The 19,198-nt window shown below is 43.3% G+C and overlaps 1 protein-coding gene across 1 annotated transcript in view; it reads right to left on the reverse strand.

Annotated features, from left to right (window-relative positions):
• LOC136366241 (contactin-6-like) overlaps window positions 1-19,198 on the reverse strand; it is a 76,053-nt gene that overhangs the window by 27,442 nt on the left and 29,413 nt on the right. Inside the window, exons 5-8 of the mRNA XM_066327163.1 lie at window positions 14,761-14,945; window positions 12,307-12,443; window positions 8,359-8,488; window positions 7,245-7,395 (exon numbers count right to left, since the gene is read on the reverse strand). Of these exons, the coding sequence (XP_066183260.1) occupies window positions 7,245-7,395; window positions 8,359-8,488; window positions 12,307-12,443; window positions 14,761-14,945 (603 nt within the window). The remainder of the gene's footprint in view (window positions 1-7,244; window positions 7,396-8,358; window positions 8,489-12,306; window positions 12,444-14,760; window positions 14,946-19,198) is intronic.

Below are 19,198 nucleotides of genomic sequence, written 5' to 3' on the forward strand. Positions count from 1 at the left end.
GTGAGAACATCTGCTTCATTTACTTCCTCCGTGCTCACATTACACTGGCACTGAGCACTCAGCAGTACAGGGTGAAATTAGGTTTATTGGCTTGTTCCATTGTGAAACTCTCCAAGGAGAGAGGAAAGAAAGGGAAAACCCTTTTCTCCTGTCTTCTCCTGCACCAAAATCCTCTGGCTGGGTCAGGTAGCAATGGGGGTTCCCTCTTCTCTCCTCGTTACTCTGCAGTGCCTTGACTTCAAATAGAAACAGGACAGAGAGAGAAGAAATGGGAAAAAATGAAGGGAAAATAAGATAAAGAAGGAAAATAATAAAGTATTTCTTTTTTCTCCCATCATCTGTGCTTGTTCTTCCTTCTCCTTATCTCCCTCCTCATCTTTCAGTCAAGTTTTCCATTTCTCTGCCTTCATCCTCAGTGTGGGGAACAAGAACACAATAACCAGAAGGATGGAGAAGGAGGAAAGGCTGAAGGAACTCCAGGGGAGTTTGGGGTGTTTTCTGAGAGCCCTTTGGTTGTAAAACTTCTCTTCTGCCAATATCACCAGTTCTGGTGATTCCTGTGGGTGCTGCCGTGTGAGATGTTCCTCCCACATCCCGTGGCATTGTTCAGGGGGCAGCACTGAAAAATGCCTGCAACCAACACCAAAAACAAACGCCCAAACCACACAAAACTCCCTGCTGAGAGCAAATTAATCCTCAGTAACTGCATTGGAGCTGCCTCTCCCAGTTCTCTGCAATTCCCTTTTTTTTTTTTTTTTTTTCTCTCTCAAACCAGGACCACTGTGGTGCCAGCACTGGGTATTTTTAGCTGGAAAATGCTTCCTGCAGCTCTCAGCATTCCCAGAGGAATGGTGTGATGGAGTGGGGTGTGTCTGGTTAGCACCAAATGTGCTGTGACATTGGGGCATCAGAGATTAAAAACACTCCTAAACAGCAACCCCAGGCTTTGTAGGAGTCTTCACGTCTTAAAAGAGTCACTTCAGACCAAAGGCTGAGAGCAGGCAGGTAAATCTGTGCTTTGGATTCCTGTCAATCACTTTGTAAGCCAGGAATGCAGCTGGAGTGATTAATCAAATTTAGCAGGGGTGGAATCAATCCCATTGGTCCTCCAGGCAAAAGTGGGATTTCATCAACAGATAAGCTTAATTTGTATTCGTGTTGACTTTCAGCAGTGGTGTCTGAGATAGCTGGAATTGCTCTGATTGCTGATGCCCACACTTCAAGTGCTCTATTTAAATACTAAAATAGGAAATGAACTTCTTTACAAGCACACACAGCCCCTGATAAGATGGAAGGGTTAAGGCATCTCATCAAAGCTATGCAAAGCTCCTCGTGGTACAGAAGCAAGGAGGATAAAAACAGAGTCCCACTTAATCCAGGCTTCAAAAAGCAGACTTTAAAAAAATAAAATAATAGTAAAATTATTATCCCAGTGCTATCCACCCAACTGCATTGCTGTAGAAAGCTGGGAATAGAATAGAAAGTTCTGGAATATCATCAGAAAAATAGATTTTATATGGAACTTCGTACCTGTAGCAAATATCTGGGATACTTTATGTGCCAGCAGTGGGTGAGGAAAGCAGGGTGGTTCGTGGCACTAAGCAGCCTGACAAGCAAAACTCCTCTTTGCCTCTGCTACTCATCTGCTTTGACTTCAAGGCAGTTGAGGGGTTTTTTTCAGACACTGTGAATGGGTTTCATTCCCTCAGCTTTGTTTGTCTAAGTTTGGTGTCTCATTTGAGAGGGAGGCACCTGCCAAGAGCAAGTAAATAACTCCCTTAGGCTGCATATTGACTTCAGCTAGAGAACAGTCAAGTGCCATCAATCTCCTCCTTTGTTAGCAGACTAGTGCAAATTTTGGAATTTTCTATCCATTTGGTCTTGATTCCTCCCCAAGCAGATTTTTTTTATTATTTATTTTTAAGGATAACGGATATTCTGAAGCTAAATCAACAGCTTTTGACATTCTGGTAATTGAAACGTTCCCCTGAAGTTTGCTGAACTGTCCTGACACATTTCTGCTCAAATTGGTTGGAGCTGAGACGCTGTTTCACAGACAATGCATTTTGTGTGTTGGATTTGATCAGGGGATGGAGTGAGGACTCCTCCTGTTTACCAAATAGGCACAGGAGAAGCTGAGCTGGGAGGGACCCACAAGGATCAACCCCAGCAATCCCACTCTGGGCATCCCTGGGAGCTTTGTCCAAACCCTCCTGGAGCTCTGGCACCCTCGGGGCTGTGCCCATTCCCTCTGGGAATGAAGAACCTTTTTGGGAGAAGAGCCTTTCCCTAAAGTCCAACCTAACCCTGCCCTGACCCAGCTCCTGCCATTCCCTGTCACAGGGAACAGAGATTTGAGCTGCACACTTCTTATCCCCCTGTTTGTTCAATTCCATCCACAGACAAAAAAAAAAAATCCTTTTCCCAAATAACAACAAGAAAGTTTAAATGTTTTAAAGGTCTCCTGGTTTTGGAATCTGCCTGTGAACAGTGGAGGAGCAGATGGAAAGCAGAAGGAGGGCCCAGAGTGCTCAGAAGGTGGTGGGAGAACAGATCCCAAGGAAACCTGCTGGGTCCTGGCTGTTCCCCTGGGAGCAGGAGAACCCTCAGGGCTGGGCTCCAAGGGGCAGCTCCAAGAACTCAGCAATTCCCAGAAAATTCTCCCACCCAGTCACAACATCTCCTCCATTCTCCTCCCACAGTGTTGGTGAAATACTTCCTAGGTCATTGTTTTCCCAGATTCCCACCTCATTGTTTTCCCATTTTTCCTCTGAGTAACGGCAATAAACTGAGTGTAAAACACCAAAACCAAGTGTCCCACAGGACAAAGAATTCACCAGCTTTATTGATGGCAGAGGATCCATTCCCATCCTTCAGAGAGCTGGGACTGAACTCTTTCCTACAAGCTAGACTTGGAGCCAACAAGTATTGAGCGTATTTTATCATCTCTAAATGTACTTCTTGCCCAGGCCCCCAAAAAACAATTTAAATTATGAATATTTGCTTATTACTGATTATTAATGCATGGAAAGTGCTGTATATGACTAATGCATTCTTCCAGCCTACCTCATTTCTCAGTTTTCCCTCAGCTCTCCTCATTGAAATTCCGAGTGAAGTGAATCCCATATGTTTCTGTGCATTCACTGCAGTGCTCGGGGATGCTCAGCCCAGGCTGGGGGAATAGCACCTCTCTCTGGCAAAGCAAAACCAGCCCCAATTCCCTTTCGTTAAAACGCTCCCATCAAAAGGAACTTTATGGAAAATAAGTTTTCCACGAGGGTCCGGAATCTGAAATTCGCTGAAGGCACGAAGACAGACGTTTGTGATGAGATCGGTGTCTAGACTTGGAAATTTGCTTTATTTAATGTATGAATTGTTCCTTTCTTCTCTTTCATTTCCTCAGTTGGATAGGAGAGGATAGGGGCGAGAAGTGAGATGAAGAAAACTCCTGTTGCACGCACTGAGGATGTGACACACATGAAAATAGCTGAAATCTGTGTCAGACTCCACGGGGAGGGAGTTTGGAGCATAAAGCTTGGCTTTTGTTGTGTCTCGTTGCTGTACTGAGCTAAAACCCCCCAGCACACACCAGGAAAAGTTCTTTATTCCACAAAGGCCAAACTGCTGTCCCTTGGAGAAGTGACATTGCTCCCCAAATCCCATTTCTCCAGATTTTGACCCAAAGAAGAAGGATAGAAGAAGAAGAAGAAGAAGAAGAAGAAGAAGAAGAAGAAGAAGAAGAACAAGAAGAAGAAGAAGAAGGAGGAGGAGGAGGAGGAGGATAATTGCCCAAGAGCAGGGAAAACCAGTCAGGATGAGCCAGTCTGTGAGATTTCCTTTGGCTTCCTGCAGCTGATAACCTCAAATTCCCAATCTCAGGTGCCAGAGCATGGGCCATGGATAAATCCCATTGCTCAGGGTGGAATGGAGTTATTCCTGAAAATCTGGAATCTCTCAATGGAGAGGGCTGGAACAATGAGCAAATCTTGTATTGATACATTCAGGCATTATTTCACCATCTAATGTAAAAAAACTATTATTTTGGCATTTTCTGCAGGATTGACATGTGTGCTTCAAGTGCAATAAAGTATTTTACAGCAATGAGAGCAGACAATCTGCTGAAGAGCTGAGCAATGGTGGGTTGATCCACAGAAAGGATGGGAAAGACAAGTGGGGCTGGAGAAAACTCTGCCCTGGAAAAGAAACTGGGGGCTGAGGACCTTCACTGCTGAATCCCACCAAGAGATGCAGAAAATTACCTTCTAAGGCATTTTTCAGATAGCCCAAATTCTGCAGTTTTGTCATTTTTAAAATCACCTTAAGAACTCTGAGGGGATCTAGTTAAAATATTTAATTGTGCATCTATCCATATGGAAAAATCTAATAAGTAGTGTTCTTATTTAGCACACTTCTCTTTACATGTTTACAGACTGAACTTAATTTAAAGGAAAGTTTTCTTCTGGTATCAAGAGTTCAGCTGATCAGGGAGAGTTGTTACCACATATTCAGGACTCTAGGGAATAAACTTTTATCAGGAATGAAAGGAAAAAGGTGAAAAAGAAGGAATATTCTTCCCCCTTTGAGCAGAACAGGTCTGGATTCATTATTTCTTTAACAAAAGATTAAATTTATCTAAATAATTGAAAAGAATCTGCATGATCGGACTTATTTAGGAATGTGCCCACCACAGTTCAGCTGCCAGAACTGGATGGGATTGGTATTTCCCTTTTTTAGCAACTATAACCCTATCAAATATTCTTAAAAAAGGCCAATAAAAGAGCCCATAAAGGTTATAATTGCAGCACGATAAAATGGGAGCAGAAATAAGGCTTTGTCAGGGTTTAATCATAATCTGTGGAGAAAGGCAGACCATGTTCCCTCTCTTTTTATGTGTAATTCCAGCACTTTAATTAGCCATGTACTTTACAGCCACACAAACCCTTATTTCATTTTGTTTTCTGTCAGGGAGATCTCTGGACTAACACTGTGCTGATGATTTATCTCCCATCCTTTTAAACCACCGCATTTGCCAGTTTGTCAGCCTCATAAATTCCACTTTGCACACACTGTGGCAATAATGTGCACGCAGAGAGTTGAAACTCTGTCTCCTTTGTAAATCCTGCTCCTGTTATTTGCTCCTGCCCAGCAGCAGGAGCCTTCTGGGATGCTCAGAAATTACAGTGTGCTCGGAATTATTGTTAGTAAATTAATACAGGAGCACAAGTAAATACTGTACGGAGTGTGTAAATATTTCTTTTATCAGGAGATCAGGTGGGGAATATCAGAGTAGTGGAACCTCAAGATCCAGGCTTAGTTCAGCCTCTGGAATAAGCAATACAATCAAAATACAATCAGAAGACAAACAAAGATTTGATTAAACACCAGGTAGAAAAGTGTTTTCCATCGTGAGCGCTAACATGAAAATAAAATTGCCACAACAAAGGGGGGAAAAGCCATTGGGAAGTTCTCTACGGCCATGTAATGGATTGCTCACTTAAATTTCTCTGTTCCACTGCCAGCACCTGTGTAAAATCCTCAGATTTGCACCTTCTTTCATTAATACTCCTGTGATTTATCTCTACTATGCATCCCTGCAGCGTGGCATAAGGAAACAGTTCCTTGTGTCACAGTTTGGGATGATGTTCTAGGGAATTATCATCATTTTAAGTCTGATGTGACCCCAAATAACCTCCTTGTGCAAGTGGCCCTGTGTGAAAATCTGGTGTTCAGTTGCCAGAGCTTTATGAATTACTGATTGTAGATTTCAAAGGCTGACAACAGAATGTGACAAAGAGAGGGTTGCTGTTCACATTTGTGAACTGAAGGAGCTGCTGAGAAGGACTCTCAGACATTCTCAGCACTTCTGAGGACACTGCTGCCCATCTCATCCATCTGTCTCCATTTGTGCACGGAAATATCCTCAGGGCTGTGTGTTGCATTCAGTATCCCTCATTTCTGTCAGTAAGACCCTTTGATTTCAGTGTTCCACCATTTAATTGCCATTAGTGTGGAATTATAGATTTATGGAAAAGCCTGAGCTGGAAGGGACCCAGAGGGATCATGGAGACCAACTCCATGGGGATTGTCTGTTGGAACCCTGGAGGCTGAAAATCTCAGGCTTTCTGCTCTAAAGGGCTCTGACCCTCAGGCAGGCACTGCATTTGACCTGAGGCCATGGAACAGGCTTCCAAAACTGAGTGATAGCACTGGGGTTGTGGGTGTGCAGTTTGAATAGAAGTGTGTCATCTCACAGGGCGAAAAACTTAGATTTGGGATTTTAGTATTCTGTCATGTATGGATTTAGTGTGGATTTAGTAATAATGTATTTATTAATAATAGCAAGATGGAGGACTTTGAGCATCGTCTAAGTCCTTATTTTCTACCTTCTTCTTCCTTCTTTTTCATGGGTTTGGGTGGTTTTCTGTAACTGGGTGAAAAAGGTCTGCATTGCAGGCCTTGGGTGGATATTATTGGGTGAGAAATATAAATAATGTAGGTGTCACCTCTTCATTGGGTAATTAATGCTTAAATAACCTTGGAAAGAGTTAGAGGTGTTCTATTTTACCTCGTTTCTCTAACTTGCTAGTTAGAGCTCACAGCTCATGAGTCTGTAAATAGATAAGAATTAATAAACATCCAAGTCCAAACACCAACTGGGACTCCTCTATATTAATCCCGACCTTGGCAGAGAAAAAGCAGCCAGAACCGTCACAATTGTCCACCTCAACATCCCACCCTGTGCCTGAGGACATTGAAATACAATGCTGGAGATGCCTCCTGGCAGCTCAGAAATGAGGAATTGGTCCTCAGCAAAGCCCACCTGACCCAGAGCAGTTGGTGAGGGCTCAATCCTGCCTAAACACGAGCGACAGGATGATTGTACCAGGCTGATTGAGACAATTCTGCCTCAGCCTGGGGGCACATCCTGGGCCTCCAGCGCTGTCTCCTGGTGAAGTTGATCCCCTCCAGCCCCGTGGCTGGCCAGGAGTTAAGTGATGATGAGCACAAACGTATGGATCACACCACGGATTGGCTCCGGCTCTGCGCTCATCGCGCTTTGTACCCGCGCAACTCCACGGCCACCCGAAGACAGAGAGGCCTCTGGCATTTCCATCAAGGAGCTTCAAATCATTTAAATCATCAAATTGCCAAAAGCAATCCTGAGCCAGCTGGGCTTCAATGAACTTTAAATGATGTTAAAACAGAGAAGGTTTGGCGGCCCAGGGGCTGGTTGCCGCCCGTACCTTTTGTTCTGGCGCAGAACCTCCGAGCCCTTTCTCCAGGACACAACAGCTCTGGGAGAAGCACTGGGTTTACAACTGATTGTAACTTCCCCTCCAACTTGAACAACAGACAGCTTCTTCACGGGGTTTCTGGAAAAATCAGGGGCTGCAGCTAAAAAAAAAAGAAGGAAGAGGAGATGTCATGACATGAACTTGCCAAAGTCTTCTCTTGTAGTTCAGCCAGAGAATTCAGTAATTGTTTTGGTTTTCAGATTTCTGCAAAAGGAAATCTAAATCTAACATTAAAAACGTATCTAAGTACCAAAGAATTCTGTTTCTAAAGCTGTCTGCCTAGAACTGTGTGCTCTGACAAACTTTCCAGAGGAAATCTGGTGACCAGGAGAACTGGTCTGTCTGTGATGGAGGACCAGATTCCCATCAGGATAAACTTCACACTCCTGATCCAGCCACATATATTCATCTGCAGAGAATATTCTGTCACAAGCACAGTGCTACTCTGGCTTTCTTTTCACAGGCCTACACTGCTTGCTGAAAATATGTTTATTTTTCCAGCGGCTCATGTGAGAATTCACTCTTGGAGAAGGAGAAAACACAAGACACTGCGTGCTCCTGAAGTCTGCGTTTTCCTGGTTTCACTGATATTAGTCTGTGGAGCAAACTTTACATTTTGAAGTCTACAACAGAATGTTTTTACAATATATGAGCAAATTCCATTCATGTTCATCTGTGGTTATCATTCATTCGACTCCTTTTTTCCATGTTATTTGTTTATGTCCATATTTGCCATATGCTCTTTGTTTATAGCTCAAACTCTTTCCCCTGCTTTCTGAAAAAACTTTAAAAACCTGCAGAATAACTATTAATAACTCAACCTAAGCGAGAAAGAGCATTCATTAACTTGATGTATATGTGATAATAAAAAAAGACCACACATAGATTAGATTCTTCCCCCAAACAAGCCAAGAAATTAAACTTTAAAAAATCCCACATTTCCATGTGGGTGAAAAGCAAAGAAATACTAGGTTTGAACTGCCAGGTTTTATTAAATTCAATTTTTTCTTTCAACGAGTGTCCTTTTTACTTGTACCTGCGTATTTTAGTGACATTTACTCACCAATCACCCTCAGCTCAGCATTGGCATAAATGGTGTCATATTTATTTTCTGCCACGCACTGATAGAGGCCTGAGTCTGACAGATTCAGCATGGGGATGAGCAGAGTCCCATTTTCTATTTGAATTCTTTCCTGATAAGAGAAAAAAAAAAACAGGGAAAAACATCGACAGAGCCGATGAGTGAACAAATAAAAGGTTTTTTAGTATCACACTGATGCACCTGATCAGGATTCAGAAGCAGAAATGTTGTATTCTTGGCGGTAATGAGGATGGGTACATCAGAAATGGGATGTGCACCGCGTTGTGTGGTGGTGGTAGTTTTATTTCCAGCCCTCTGAACTCTTCCAGCTTTTCAGGAAATCCAGGCACACGTTGCAGCAGTGGCTTTGGTTTGTCCAGGTTTTCCATGTCTTTCCCTGCACTGCTGCACTGGGAATCTGTGGTTATCCTTCTCCATGAAGGAGGCACCAAAGGTGCTACCACAGGGCAGGTAGAGATGCTCCACACTGGGAGCCTGGAGCATCTTCCACCTGGATTTTGGGAAGCAGCACCTTATCCTTGACTGGTGAAACATCATCCCATCAGATAAATCTGATGGTGATAACCCCAGGTGATCAGAAAAGATCCACAGGACACAGATGTGCTCCAATAACAGGAATATTTTAAACATCATCACGCCCTGAGTCACAGAAAAATGAGCCACAGGAAAAGCTCCACTGGAAAACAACACTTGAATTCCACTTGGAGAGCCCCAGGCAGCTGCTCAGAGCACAGGGAGAGTGTTCTCCTCCAGGCCTGGATTTCTACACACACCAACTTTCTCCAGAAATTCTGCTGAAATAGAGGAAGCTGCACAGTGGGGAAATTTGGAGCAGAGCTTGGAGTTTGCTGTATTAAAAGAAGTTTGACTTGCTCTGCTTTTGAAAAAAAAAAAAAAAAAAAGCCTGTTTCATGCTGCAATCATAACTTAAAGCTAAATATCTTGTGATTTTACAATTACTACCCTCTGGAGACAATAATAGCTGCACTGCAAAGTGGAAGAGGAGAAAAAAAAACATTCCCCCAAACAGATGAGTTTGGAAGATACCCACGGGAAATATAAATCCCATCACCAAGTGCAAGCTTGAACAACAGATATCACTGAGAGGATGCTGCTACTCATTGAGCCTGGCTCTCCTGCCTCTGGAGCAGGAATGGAGGAGTTTGGAGTACACAGTCAGGGGATGCACTCCAGTGTTTGATGAACGAGCATCTCAAATGTATTTGGGAAGTGTTAAACATTTGTCATAAAATCCCAGAATGGGTTAAGTTGGAGGGATCATAAAGTTCATCCCCTCCCACCCCCTGCCATGGCAGGGACACCTCCCACTGTCCCAGGTGCTCCAACCCCAGTGTCCAGCCTGGCCTTGGGCACTGCCAGGGATCCAGGGGCAGCCACAGCTGCTCTGGGCACCCTGTGCCAGGGCTGCCCACCCTCCCAGGGAGGAATTCCTTCCCAATATCCCACCTAAACCTGCCCTCTGGCAGTCTGAAGCCATTCCCTGTGTCCCATCACTCCATCCCTTGTCAATTGTCCCTCTCCATGTTTCCTTTATCCCCTCCAGGTCCTGGGAGGTCACAGTGAGGTGACCCCAAAGCTTCTCCTGTCCAGGTGAACACTCCCAGCTCTCCAGCCTTTCCTCCCAGCAGAGCTGCTCCATCCCCCTGCTCATCCTGGAGCCTCCTCTGGGCTCTCTCCAGCAGCTCCAGCTCCTCCCTGTGCTGGGCCCAGGGCTGGGGCAGCTCTGCAGGTGGGCTCTCACCTGAGAGGGGCAGAATCTCCCATTTCCTGCTGGGGTCAGCCCAGGGCTCAGGGGTCCCAGCACACACACTCAGGGAATGTTTTCCACCAGCCCAGCTTTTCCTTGGAGGTCTCCCAACCACGAACTGACCCAGCCCAAGCTTATTTAGCTTGGAAATGTGATGAGAGCACAGCCTGGGGCTGCAAGGCTGGTGTGTGGCAAACTAATTAACAGCATTACATTACCCAGCCACTGATAATTTTTTTTTTTTTCCGAGGCTCTCGCTACAGATATCTTCTGCATACTTAGTTTTACCTCCAGGCTGTTTGCTATCCTCTCAATGCATTCTATTTTTACAAACACCCTTTGAATACAAAACCCCTCTCTGAAGCAAGGCTCGTGTGTTCCATCCTTATCCCAAATTCCCCACCGTTCTCTGCCGAGCTGTGCAGACAAAGAGAAGAATAAAGCACACCGTGTACACGAGCAGGGAGAATGCTGCCCTGACCAGCCAGGTGGTCATGGCAGAGAGCTTTGACAAAGAGGAGACAATCAGGATCAGCCCCAGGGTGAAAAGCATCTGGATGTCATTCTTCCTGGGAGAATTCCGACACGCTGGGTGCTGCGACAAACTGAATATTTTATTGCATCTCCCTTGTAACTCTCCCCTCCAAAGTGTCCATTCTGCCCATTGAGCAATAACATCCAGCACTTTGTTGCCTGAAGAATTGCATTTACAGCACACTGTAAGTACTGTGAAAATGCTGGCTGAAAATGTGTCTGTCGAGAGCTTCATTCCTCTTTATTGAAACGGTGCAATTGAAGAGTGACAGACTCTAAATATTGCTGCCTTCCAAGAGAGAGAAACAAGATAATCTCGCTCACAAGAAGGTGACAATGACTGCAACGAGCAGGTTCAGAAAAATTGCAGTCCAGGTAAATTCTGGCTATTTTCCCCAGATGCAGGTTAGGTCTGTTCAGGCCTGATCCAGCAGAAAATTATATGGAAGATTGGACCCCACTCCAACTACTTTAAATAAGTACAACTAAATCAAATAAATGCTGGTTCTGCAGCCCAGCAGGTGTGAGTTTAGCCCATATGTTTTGGAAATTCTCCTGTATGTGCTCTTGCTAGGCAGGAATTAATCACAGTGTTATTTTTTTCCATCCAAGTGAAAATGCCTCGGAGATGAGCCCCAGAGAGGCTGGATGGATGATCCATAAAAAAAAAAAAATAAAAGGGAAATTTGGCCTCAGCAGAATGCAAAGAGCTTCTCATCACAGAAATTCCTTCTCCGTGAGGGTGCCACCAGCTGAAGGCTGGAGCATGGATGTGTCAGAGTTTGGCCACCACGGGAATAGAAGGATTGTGCCTGGAAGCTCTCAAAGACCTGGCTGATGAAGGACCCAATGATGGTTCTCAAGTGTTTGAGCTCCAAACTTCCCCTCTCCTCCTGGACTCCTACCTCCCTTTCCACTTGGTCCTTTTAAGTGACATTTTGCAGTTTTCCAGCTCTTCCTTTTACTTTTACATGACTTTCTTTGGATTATCCTTCCACAAAGCACAGAAAATATTACCCTAAAAATTAGCTGATTTTCTGCTGATTACTGATTAATTAAGGTAAAGGATTAATTAAGGTAAAGGATTAACTCAGCAGGAGAGCAGGCACTCTGCACCAGACCAAAGGTCCACCCAGCTACTGGTTTGGAACACAAACAGAAGAAAAGCGCAACTCAAGGCTGAACATTTTGCAATTTCAGCTCTGGATTCCTCTGCCAGTCCTTTGGCATCCTACCAGTTCCCCAAACTGCAGATTACGTCTACAAATGTATTTAGTGTTTCTTTCACCAATTATAATTCCTATTTTTAAGCCCTTCTATACCTACAGCCATATCTTGTAGCAATTAGATAATTCACATGAAGAAATTAGTGGGGTTTTTTTCTCTCTCTAAACTCCAGTTTCATACATTTCCGACAAAGATGAAGTCCAAGCCTTGAGGCTTTGTGTCGCAAAGAATTTGTGCTATTATATTTCTTTTGATACATTAATCTTTAGCTATTTTTTGAAACCTAATTAATATATTGCAAAATTAATATAATGTTAAAAAACCCAACAACAACAACAACAAAAAGATGAGGAAAAAATCAAAGGAGACAAGAATCTTACCTCTGACACGAGGGGCTGGCCATTTTTTAACCAGCTGTAGGAAGGGTTTGGCTTTCCTCTTGCCTTACATTCCCAAAATAAACTGTCATAGAGAGACAGAAAGGCATTTTGGATTTTTTTATCCCATTCAGGGGGTGCTGAAAGGAATATGCAAAGCATTTTAAGCAGGAGAAAAGTGCTGCCATTAATTAATGAACTGAGCAGGGCTAATTAATATCTGTTCAACGCATTTTTTTATTATGCTGCAAGTGAATTGTGGACAACAATTCCCTGGCATGAAACTTTGGAGCAAGCTTGGGAAAATGTTTGAAGTCAAGTGGTTCAGGGGTGGGGAGTTTGGTGGAGCTTTAGCCATTTTTGCAGAAAAAAATTTTCAAAAATGGTGACTTTTAAACGCTTGAAATTCAGGACATATGTGTTGAAAGCGCCAAGACACCCGATTTCTGCAAAATTTTCCTCTAAGGAAACGCACTGAGGTGTAAAAGCAGAATTTGCAGGAATCAGCCAGGAGCTCTGTGAACAACTGAGCCTCAAAGGCTGCGCTGAGCAGGAATTCTCCTGGGGAAGGTGACATTGAGACAGAAGAGACAGGAGGAGGTGAGACCTGGAGTGAATAAATAACACCTCATTCCATGGGCAGGGACAATTTCCACTGTCCCCACCTGGCCTTGGGCACTTCCAGGGATCCAGGGGCAGCCACAGCTGCTCTGGGAATTCCATCCCAGGGCCTCATCACCTTCATAGGGAATGATTTCTCCCAGTCTCCCGTCCAGCCCTGCCCTCTGGAAGTGGGAAGCCATTCCCTGTGCCCTGTCCCTCCATCCCTCATCCCCAGTCCCTCTGCTGGAGACCCTCTAGGTGCTCAAAGTTCCTATAAGGATGAGGTTCCACTTGCTTAAAAGCACTCCTAATTACATCTAATTTTTGCTTCTCTCAGAGTCTGGATCATGGGCTGGAGGGATCACACACAAAACAGTGTCCAGGAAAAAAAATCCCAATTTTTTGGAGACAACCTTCCTCCAGAGGAAAACCCCCAGAGAGCAGAAGAGGAGCAAGAGGAAATCAATTACAGAGATAATTCACCAGCACACGCCTAATATGACAAAAAACCCCTCATGCCAAGGCTTCATGAGTGCTGTTTATACATTGCACTGTGAACAGCTATTAATTAATGTACAAAGCACAGTTAATAAGCACATTGTCTTAGATTGAATTAACTGATCATAATTTTATAATTGCCCGTGCTGTTATCAATCACAGCCAGGTAATCTACTGAACTTAATTTTAATGGAACTGCTTGATTGACGTAGTGAAAAAAAATTAGTGAGCAATGAGAGCAAAAACTACTCCCTGAAAGCAAGGAAATAATGAAATATTTAAACCAGCAGCAGACTGTTCTATTCCTGGCATATATCTCGATATTAGCCATGGCTGCAGGAGCCTGGTAGCTTATCAGCAAAGCCTGCATCTCTTCATTAGAAGAGATTTACTTAAAAAAAAAAAAGAAAATACTTCCCAGAGTCTTCTCAACAGATGTTAACTGGAGGCTCAGTCTTACTTGCTGTGATTTTTTTTCTCCTTGCTGTTATGTTTCTTTTTTTTTTTTTTTTTTTTTTTTTTTTTTTTTTTTTTTTTTTTTTTTTAACTTTCTCCTTTGAAAGATTTATGAGGTAAAGGAAAGATCTCTCCTCTTATTCCTGTCAAAATCTGTTGCCTTCCCTGGGTGTTAACAATTCCACTAAAGAGACATCATTCACCCCGGCTAGAAGGGACCATCCCCTGGGACTGGGACTGCAGGGAATCAATGCACAAGGAAAGGGAGAAGATTCCCAGATTATCCTCCACTTTCAGCCAAGCTGGAAGGAGAGGGAGGAATGGGATGAGTTTTCCCTGCTTAATCTTTCTGTTGATTTCTACTGTTAAAAACTTGATTGTTTATCTCTGGTCACCTCTCACACTTTTCCAGAGTTCTGTCCTGACTGGGAAAGCTGTTCCTGAGCTTGTACCTCTATCTGCAGACAGCTCTATTTAATAGGAATTTCACCAATAATTATTCTTAATGTCAACAGAGGAGGTGAAATCCAAACCAGACCAAAGGCTCCTGAATCCTTCCCTGCTCTGCATCTGCTGCTGGACACTGATCCCTCCCTGTACACAAATGTACAGGGATTTCTCTCCGCCTTTCCTTAACATTTCCCACTTCCCACATTTCCAGTCCGAGCTTTGATGTAGAATACCTTTATTTGCTGAGGCTGTAACTCAGGGAAGGTCACTGAGAGCCCTCAATCAGTTTTTAATCCATTTTTAATCCGTTTTTAATCAGTTTTTAATCAGTTTTTAACCTGACCTGCACGTTCTACCTTCAGGAAGGGGTTGAGAGACTTCATCTGCACAATACAACTGAACACCACCCTGCTCTCCATTAAAAATCAAAATTCAATTAATTCTGCTTACCATAGACAAGCAATTGACCTCTTGCAATGTTTATTCCTCGAGTGTTCCCTGCCATGCACTCGTAGGAACCTTCATCTTCCTGCTCAACGTTGGGGATTTCCAGAACTCCTCTGCTCCTGTTGTGTTGGATTTTCTTGGCCAAGGACTTCCCATCAGATCTCTTCCAGCTAATGCTGGGGACAGGGCTAAGGAATTGTATTTTTTGGAGAAAAAGAGACAGCATTGGTTACAGCAGAGGAAAAAGAGTGTTAAATCCTTTCTTGAGAGTGGCAATGTTTTTAAAAAGGAATAATTTCTAAGCATGACATACAGAGGTTCATGTAAGACTGAGATTTTATAGCATGCCCAATTTATTTAGGAGCACAGATCCAAAAGGGGATGAAATCCTCAGTCAATTCTATGATTTATCCTTGGGCCAATTTGTATTTTCCCCTTAGTAACTCTTACCTGGGGCTCAAACCTGTTTTTAAAGCCTGTGACACTGAAGCAATGACTTTGCAAGTCCACATAAACACCACAGAAGTACTGAATTATTGACTGGTTCTCCCAGCACACAAATTCCCTGTAGCACTAAAGGTATTTTCATACCCCAAAATAGAAAATATTGGCCAAGATTTCAAAAGATCTAAAAATACCCATAAATCTAAATATAAAAAATGGGAGCCAAGGTAGAAAGGAGCAGACAGAGAATTGTGTGAGGAGAGGAAAGAAAAAAACATTGAGGCTGGAAGGAGATAGAAACAAAAAAAGGAATATTTCCTTTTTTTCATGTTTTTGAAGCTCTCTATCATTTTTGTTTATATTTAGATCAACACAAAACAGTGAAGTGTGAAGGCAGCTATAAATACATCTTGGATTTCTGGTAATATCACAAACCAAAGGAGCCTCACTTTCATGATCTATTATGTCACCAAAACACTTTGAAATATTAATAGTGGCGGATTTCACAGTTGTTTGCTGTTTCTGCAAACTGAAGTAAGTTGCTTTTTCTAAGATATTCAGTTTTGCGATTTTTACAGAGGCTTTGGCTAAGTGCTGACTTCTTTTCCACTGGAAGGAACATCGACAGCAACTGAAAACACAACTTTCATGGAAATTACAAGTCCTTGTTTCCAGTCTCCAAGGTCTCTGCCTGACTGCAGTGCTAACTTACAAAGGATTTATTCCTTTTTAGCAGAGACTATAACTGCTCACACCTTAAATTATTAAAGTTCAAGGCCTTGTTTATTGAACAAAGAAATCAAGTCACAAATACAAAATGGATTAATTTCTTAATAATTCAGGAAGTTTGGGCCTGATTTCTGCATTTTGAGGCTGTGTGTCTGTGATGTTCACAGCTTCCCTCTAAGCGAGAACAAGCAGGATTTGGGAGAAATGTGAGCTCTCTGAACAATTTCCTACAAGCAGGAGTGACTGGGACATGTCAGATATTGTTAAACCAGTGAAAGGGCTGCAAAGCAAAACTGAGATTTTATTCTGCTTTTCCCCATTTTGGTTCAAGTTGTAAAAAATTCCAGATCTCTCTGGACAACAGCCACTGTCACCACCACCTTTGTTAACTTTATTTCCAACAAGTCCGAAAGTTATTTCAGATGTTGTTTAAAACCATTCCTTCCTGAGGAATTTATAAAGGTTTGTTTTTCCTGAACTGTTTAAAGGTGCTGTCTCTTCCAGGAACCTTGGCACAGAATCACGGGATCATTCAGGCTGGAAGAGACCTCCAATATCATCGAGTCCAACCTCCCACCTGCTCACTAAACCAATGGCAGGAGGTGACACATCTACCCGTGGTTTTAATCCTTCCAGGGCTGGTGACTGTTGGAATTCTGGAAGCTGAGAATTTTGGGGTTTGGTATATAGTGGTGTGTATGAGAGGCAAAATGGAGGATTCGGAGTGTTGTCTGTGTCCTTCTTCTTCACCTTCTTCTTCCTTCTTCTCCATGGGTTTGGGTGGTTTTCTGTAATTGGTTAGTGGAGTCCACATTGCGGACTTCAAGTAGTTAGTTATTGGGTTTAAAGTAAAAAATAATTATGAGGCATTTCATAACCGGACAGATTGTCCCTGAAAGGACCTTGTAGAGACAGAGAGGTGCTCCATTTTACCTCCATTTTCCACCTTGTTAGTTAGAGCTCATGACTCGTGAGGCTGCAATATAGATAAGAATTAATAAACACCGAGTCCAGACACAAAACAGTGACTCCTGTGTATTAATCCTGGCTCTAACACAGAGAAAACAAGATATGAAACCAACAGGTGACTCCACCACTTCCCTGGGCAGCTCTTCCCGATGTTTCTCCGCTTTTTCAATGAACCAGTTTTCTTTAAAATCCAATCCAAACCCCTCCTGGTGCAGCTTGAGGCCGTTGTCATGTCAGGAGAGCCCATCCCCACCTGGCTCAAGCTCCCTCCAGGTGTTTGGAGAGAGCAACAAGAGAGGCTTCCCTGGAGCCTTCTTTCCTCCAGACTAATCCTGTGCTCCAGCATTCCTGCGGGATTTCCCTACAGCAAGTTAGTTTCAGCTATTTATTCAGTTATTTATTCAGTTACTTATTCAGTTATTATAAAGCAAGGTGCTTTTCAGCTGTTTAAAAGGAGCACAGCTCTAGTGCAGACAGAGTCTGGCTCACGACTGCTGTGCTCCAGGCAGGAAAACAGCCAGGGGACCTTCCCAGCCTGATCCACAGGAACGAGAGCACTGCTGGCTCCTCAAATCCTCCTGCATATTCCACACTGGGTGAGCAGCAACTGTGCAACAGCAGCCTGAAGAATGCCAGCAGCGTTTAATGACTCGTTTTAAAGGCGTCTCTCCTGGATTTAAATTTTTTTTCTTTTTTTAATATATAACAAAGCGATTAAAGGGAACCAACAGCCATATGGGTGAAGGTAACAATAATTAGATGCATTCTGCCACCTGAAGAGCTTCATCTCCATATTTCCTGTTCTTCCATTCATTTGTTTTCTCCCAGCACTGGCTGCTCCTGAAGGAGGGAATTCTGTGCTGACACGAAGATCAGAGGCAGTGCTCGATGGGAAAAGACCCTTCTGTCAGCTTGGCCAAGGTTTGAGCAGAAGGCACTGCCCTGTTCTCCTTCTCCACACCACAGACTTCTAATCACATCCTTGGGGATGTTCCAAGGCAAGCTCAGCTCATTTTGGCCAAACATGAGGATATTTGAAGCTCACTCCTGATGTCAGCTGAGCAGGAGGACAGAGCAACCTGAGTTCATCAGCTTTGCCGTGTTTAAAGACAACAAATAGCTCACAGCACTTTGTTCTCCTGCCAGGGAGCCTGGATTTTATCAGGAGAAAGGATTCCTGTGTCAGGACAGTAGCTCCACCTGAGCTACAGGTAAAGGGGCAGAATGTGGGAGGATCCATAACTCAACCAGTTCCGTGGGATGGAGCTTCCCAGAGAATATCTGAATTCCTCATTGACACCTCAGGGCTACAGAATTCCCAACATCTTCAGTCACTGCATTTTGCAGAAAAGTTTTTTGGCTGGTTTGACTTTTTTCTGCTGCTAGTTTCCATCTTTATGACCAAATCTCTTAGTAGCAACTCTTACCCAGGCCACGTAAACCTTTCAAGGTTAAATAAAACCAGTTTGATTAAATTTGGTTTTGGAACAAATCACCTATTTAGAAATTGATGCTTTGAGGTGAGAAACTTTCCTTTAGATGTAGGTAATTGTGTATAAAACCTAGTGCAATAAATGCAGCCCTGTGAATTTTTGTGGGATTATTTTGCATGTTGCTATCCCTTGGAAGGTCAGGAGCTGACTCTGGTGAACCGGTCTCTAGCTGCCTCTCTAGGGTCTTTCTGTCATTCAGTCCCTTCCAAAAACCAGATTAAAAACAATAACTGCTTGGGCCTAAAAAGTTTTGGAGCACATAAAGAAACAATGAGTGCACTTCCCAAATTTATTACACTTCATAGACAAAGTCTGGCTTTCTCCTGAGTAAATAAGAAAACAGCGCATAAATATGAGAGTGTCTTAGTACATAAATCTGCAGTTTATTTGAAACCTTCAGAGCATCCAGGAGCACTAATTTAATTTATATTCCACCATACAGGCAGCAGAATCACAAAACCATAAGTTACTAACTGGGGAAGAAAAGGAGATGGCGAATATTTTGTGGTTGGTGACAAGTTCTTGTCACAGCAAACGCGAAATTAATTTGTCTGCAGAATTAGAACCCACACCGTGAGGGAGGTTTCACCTCTTCCAGCAAAGATGATGCATTGGAGACTGTGCCTCATCTTTTGTCCTGTGCATCTGGGGGTCCTTCGAAGGGAAATCCAATCTGCATTTGGGATAATGAAACCCGTGGTTCGTTAGACAAATGAGCCCGAGCTGAGCTCTGAAAGTTGCCTCGCTGCTGACACCGGGGAGAATTAGGATCTGAGGAGCACCATAATTAAAGCATTTAATTTTGG

The sequence above is a fragment of the Sylvia atricapilla genome, chromosome 11 (genome assembly GCF_009819655.1).
Source record: "Sylvia atricapilla isolate bSylAtr1 chromosome 11, bSylAtr1.pri, whole genome shotgun sequence".
Classification (NCBI taxonomy): Eukaryota; Metazoa; Chordata; class Aves; order Passeriformes; family Sylviidae; genus Sylvia; species Sylvia atricapilla.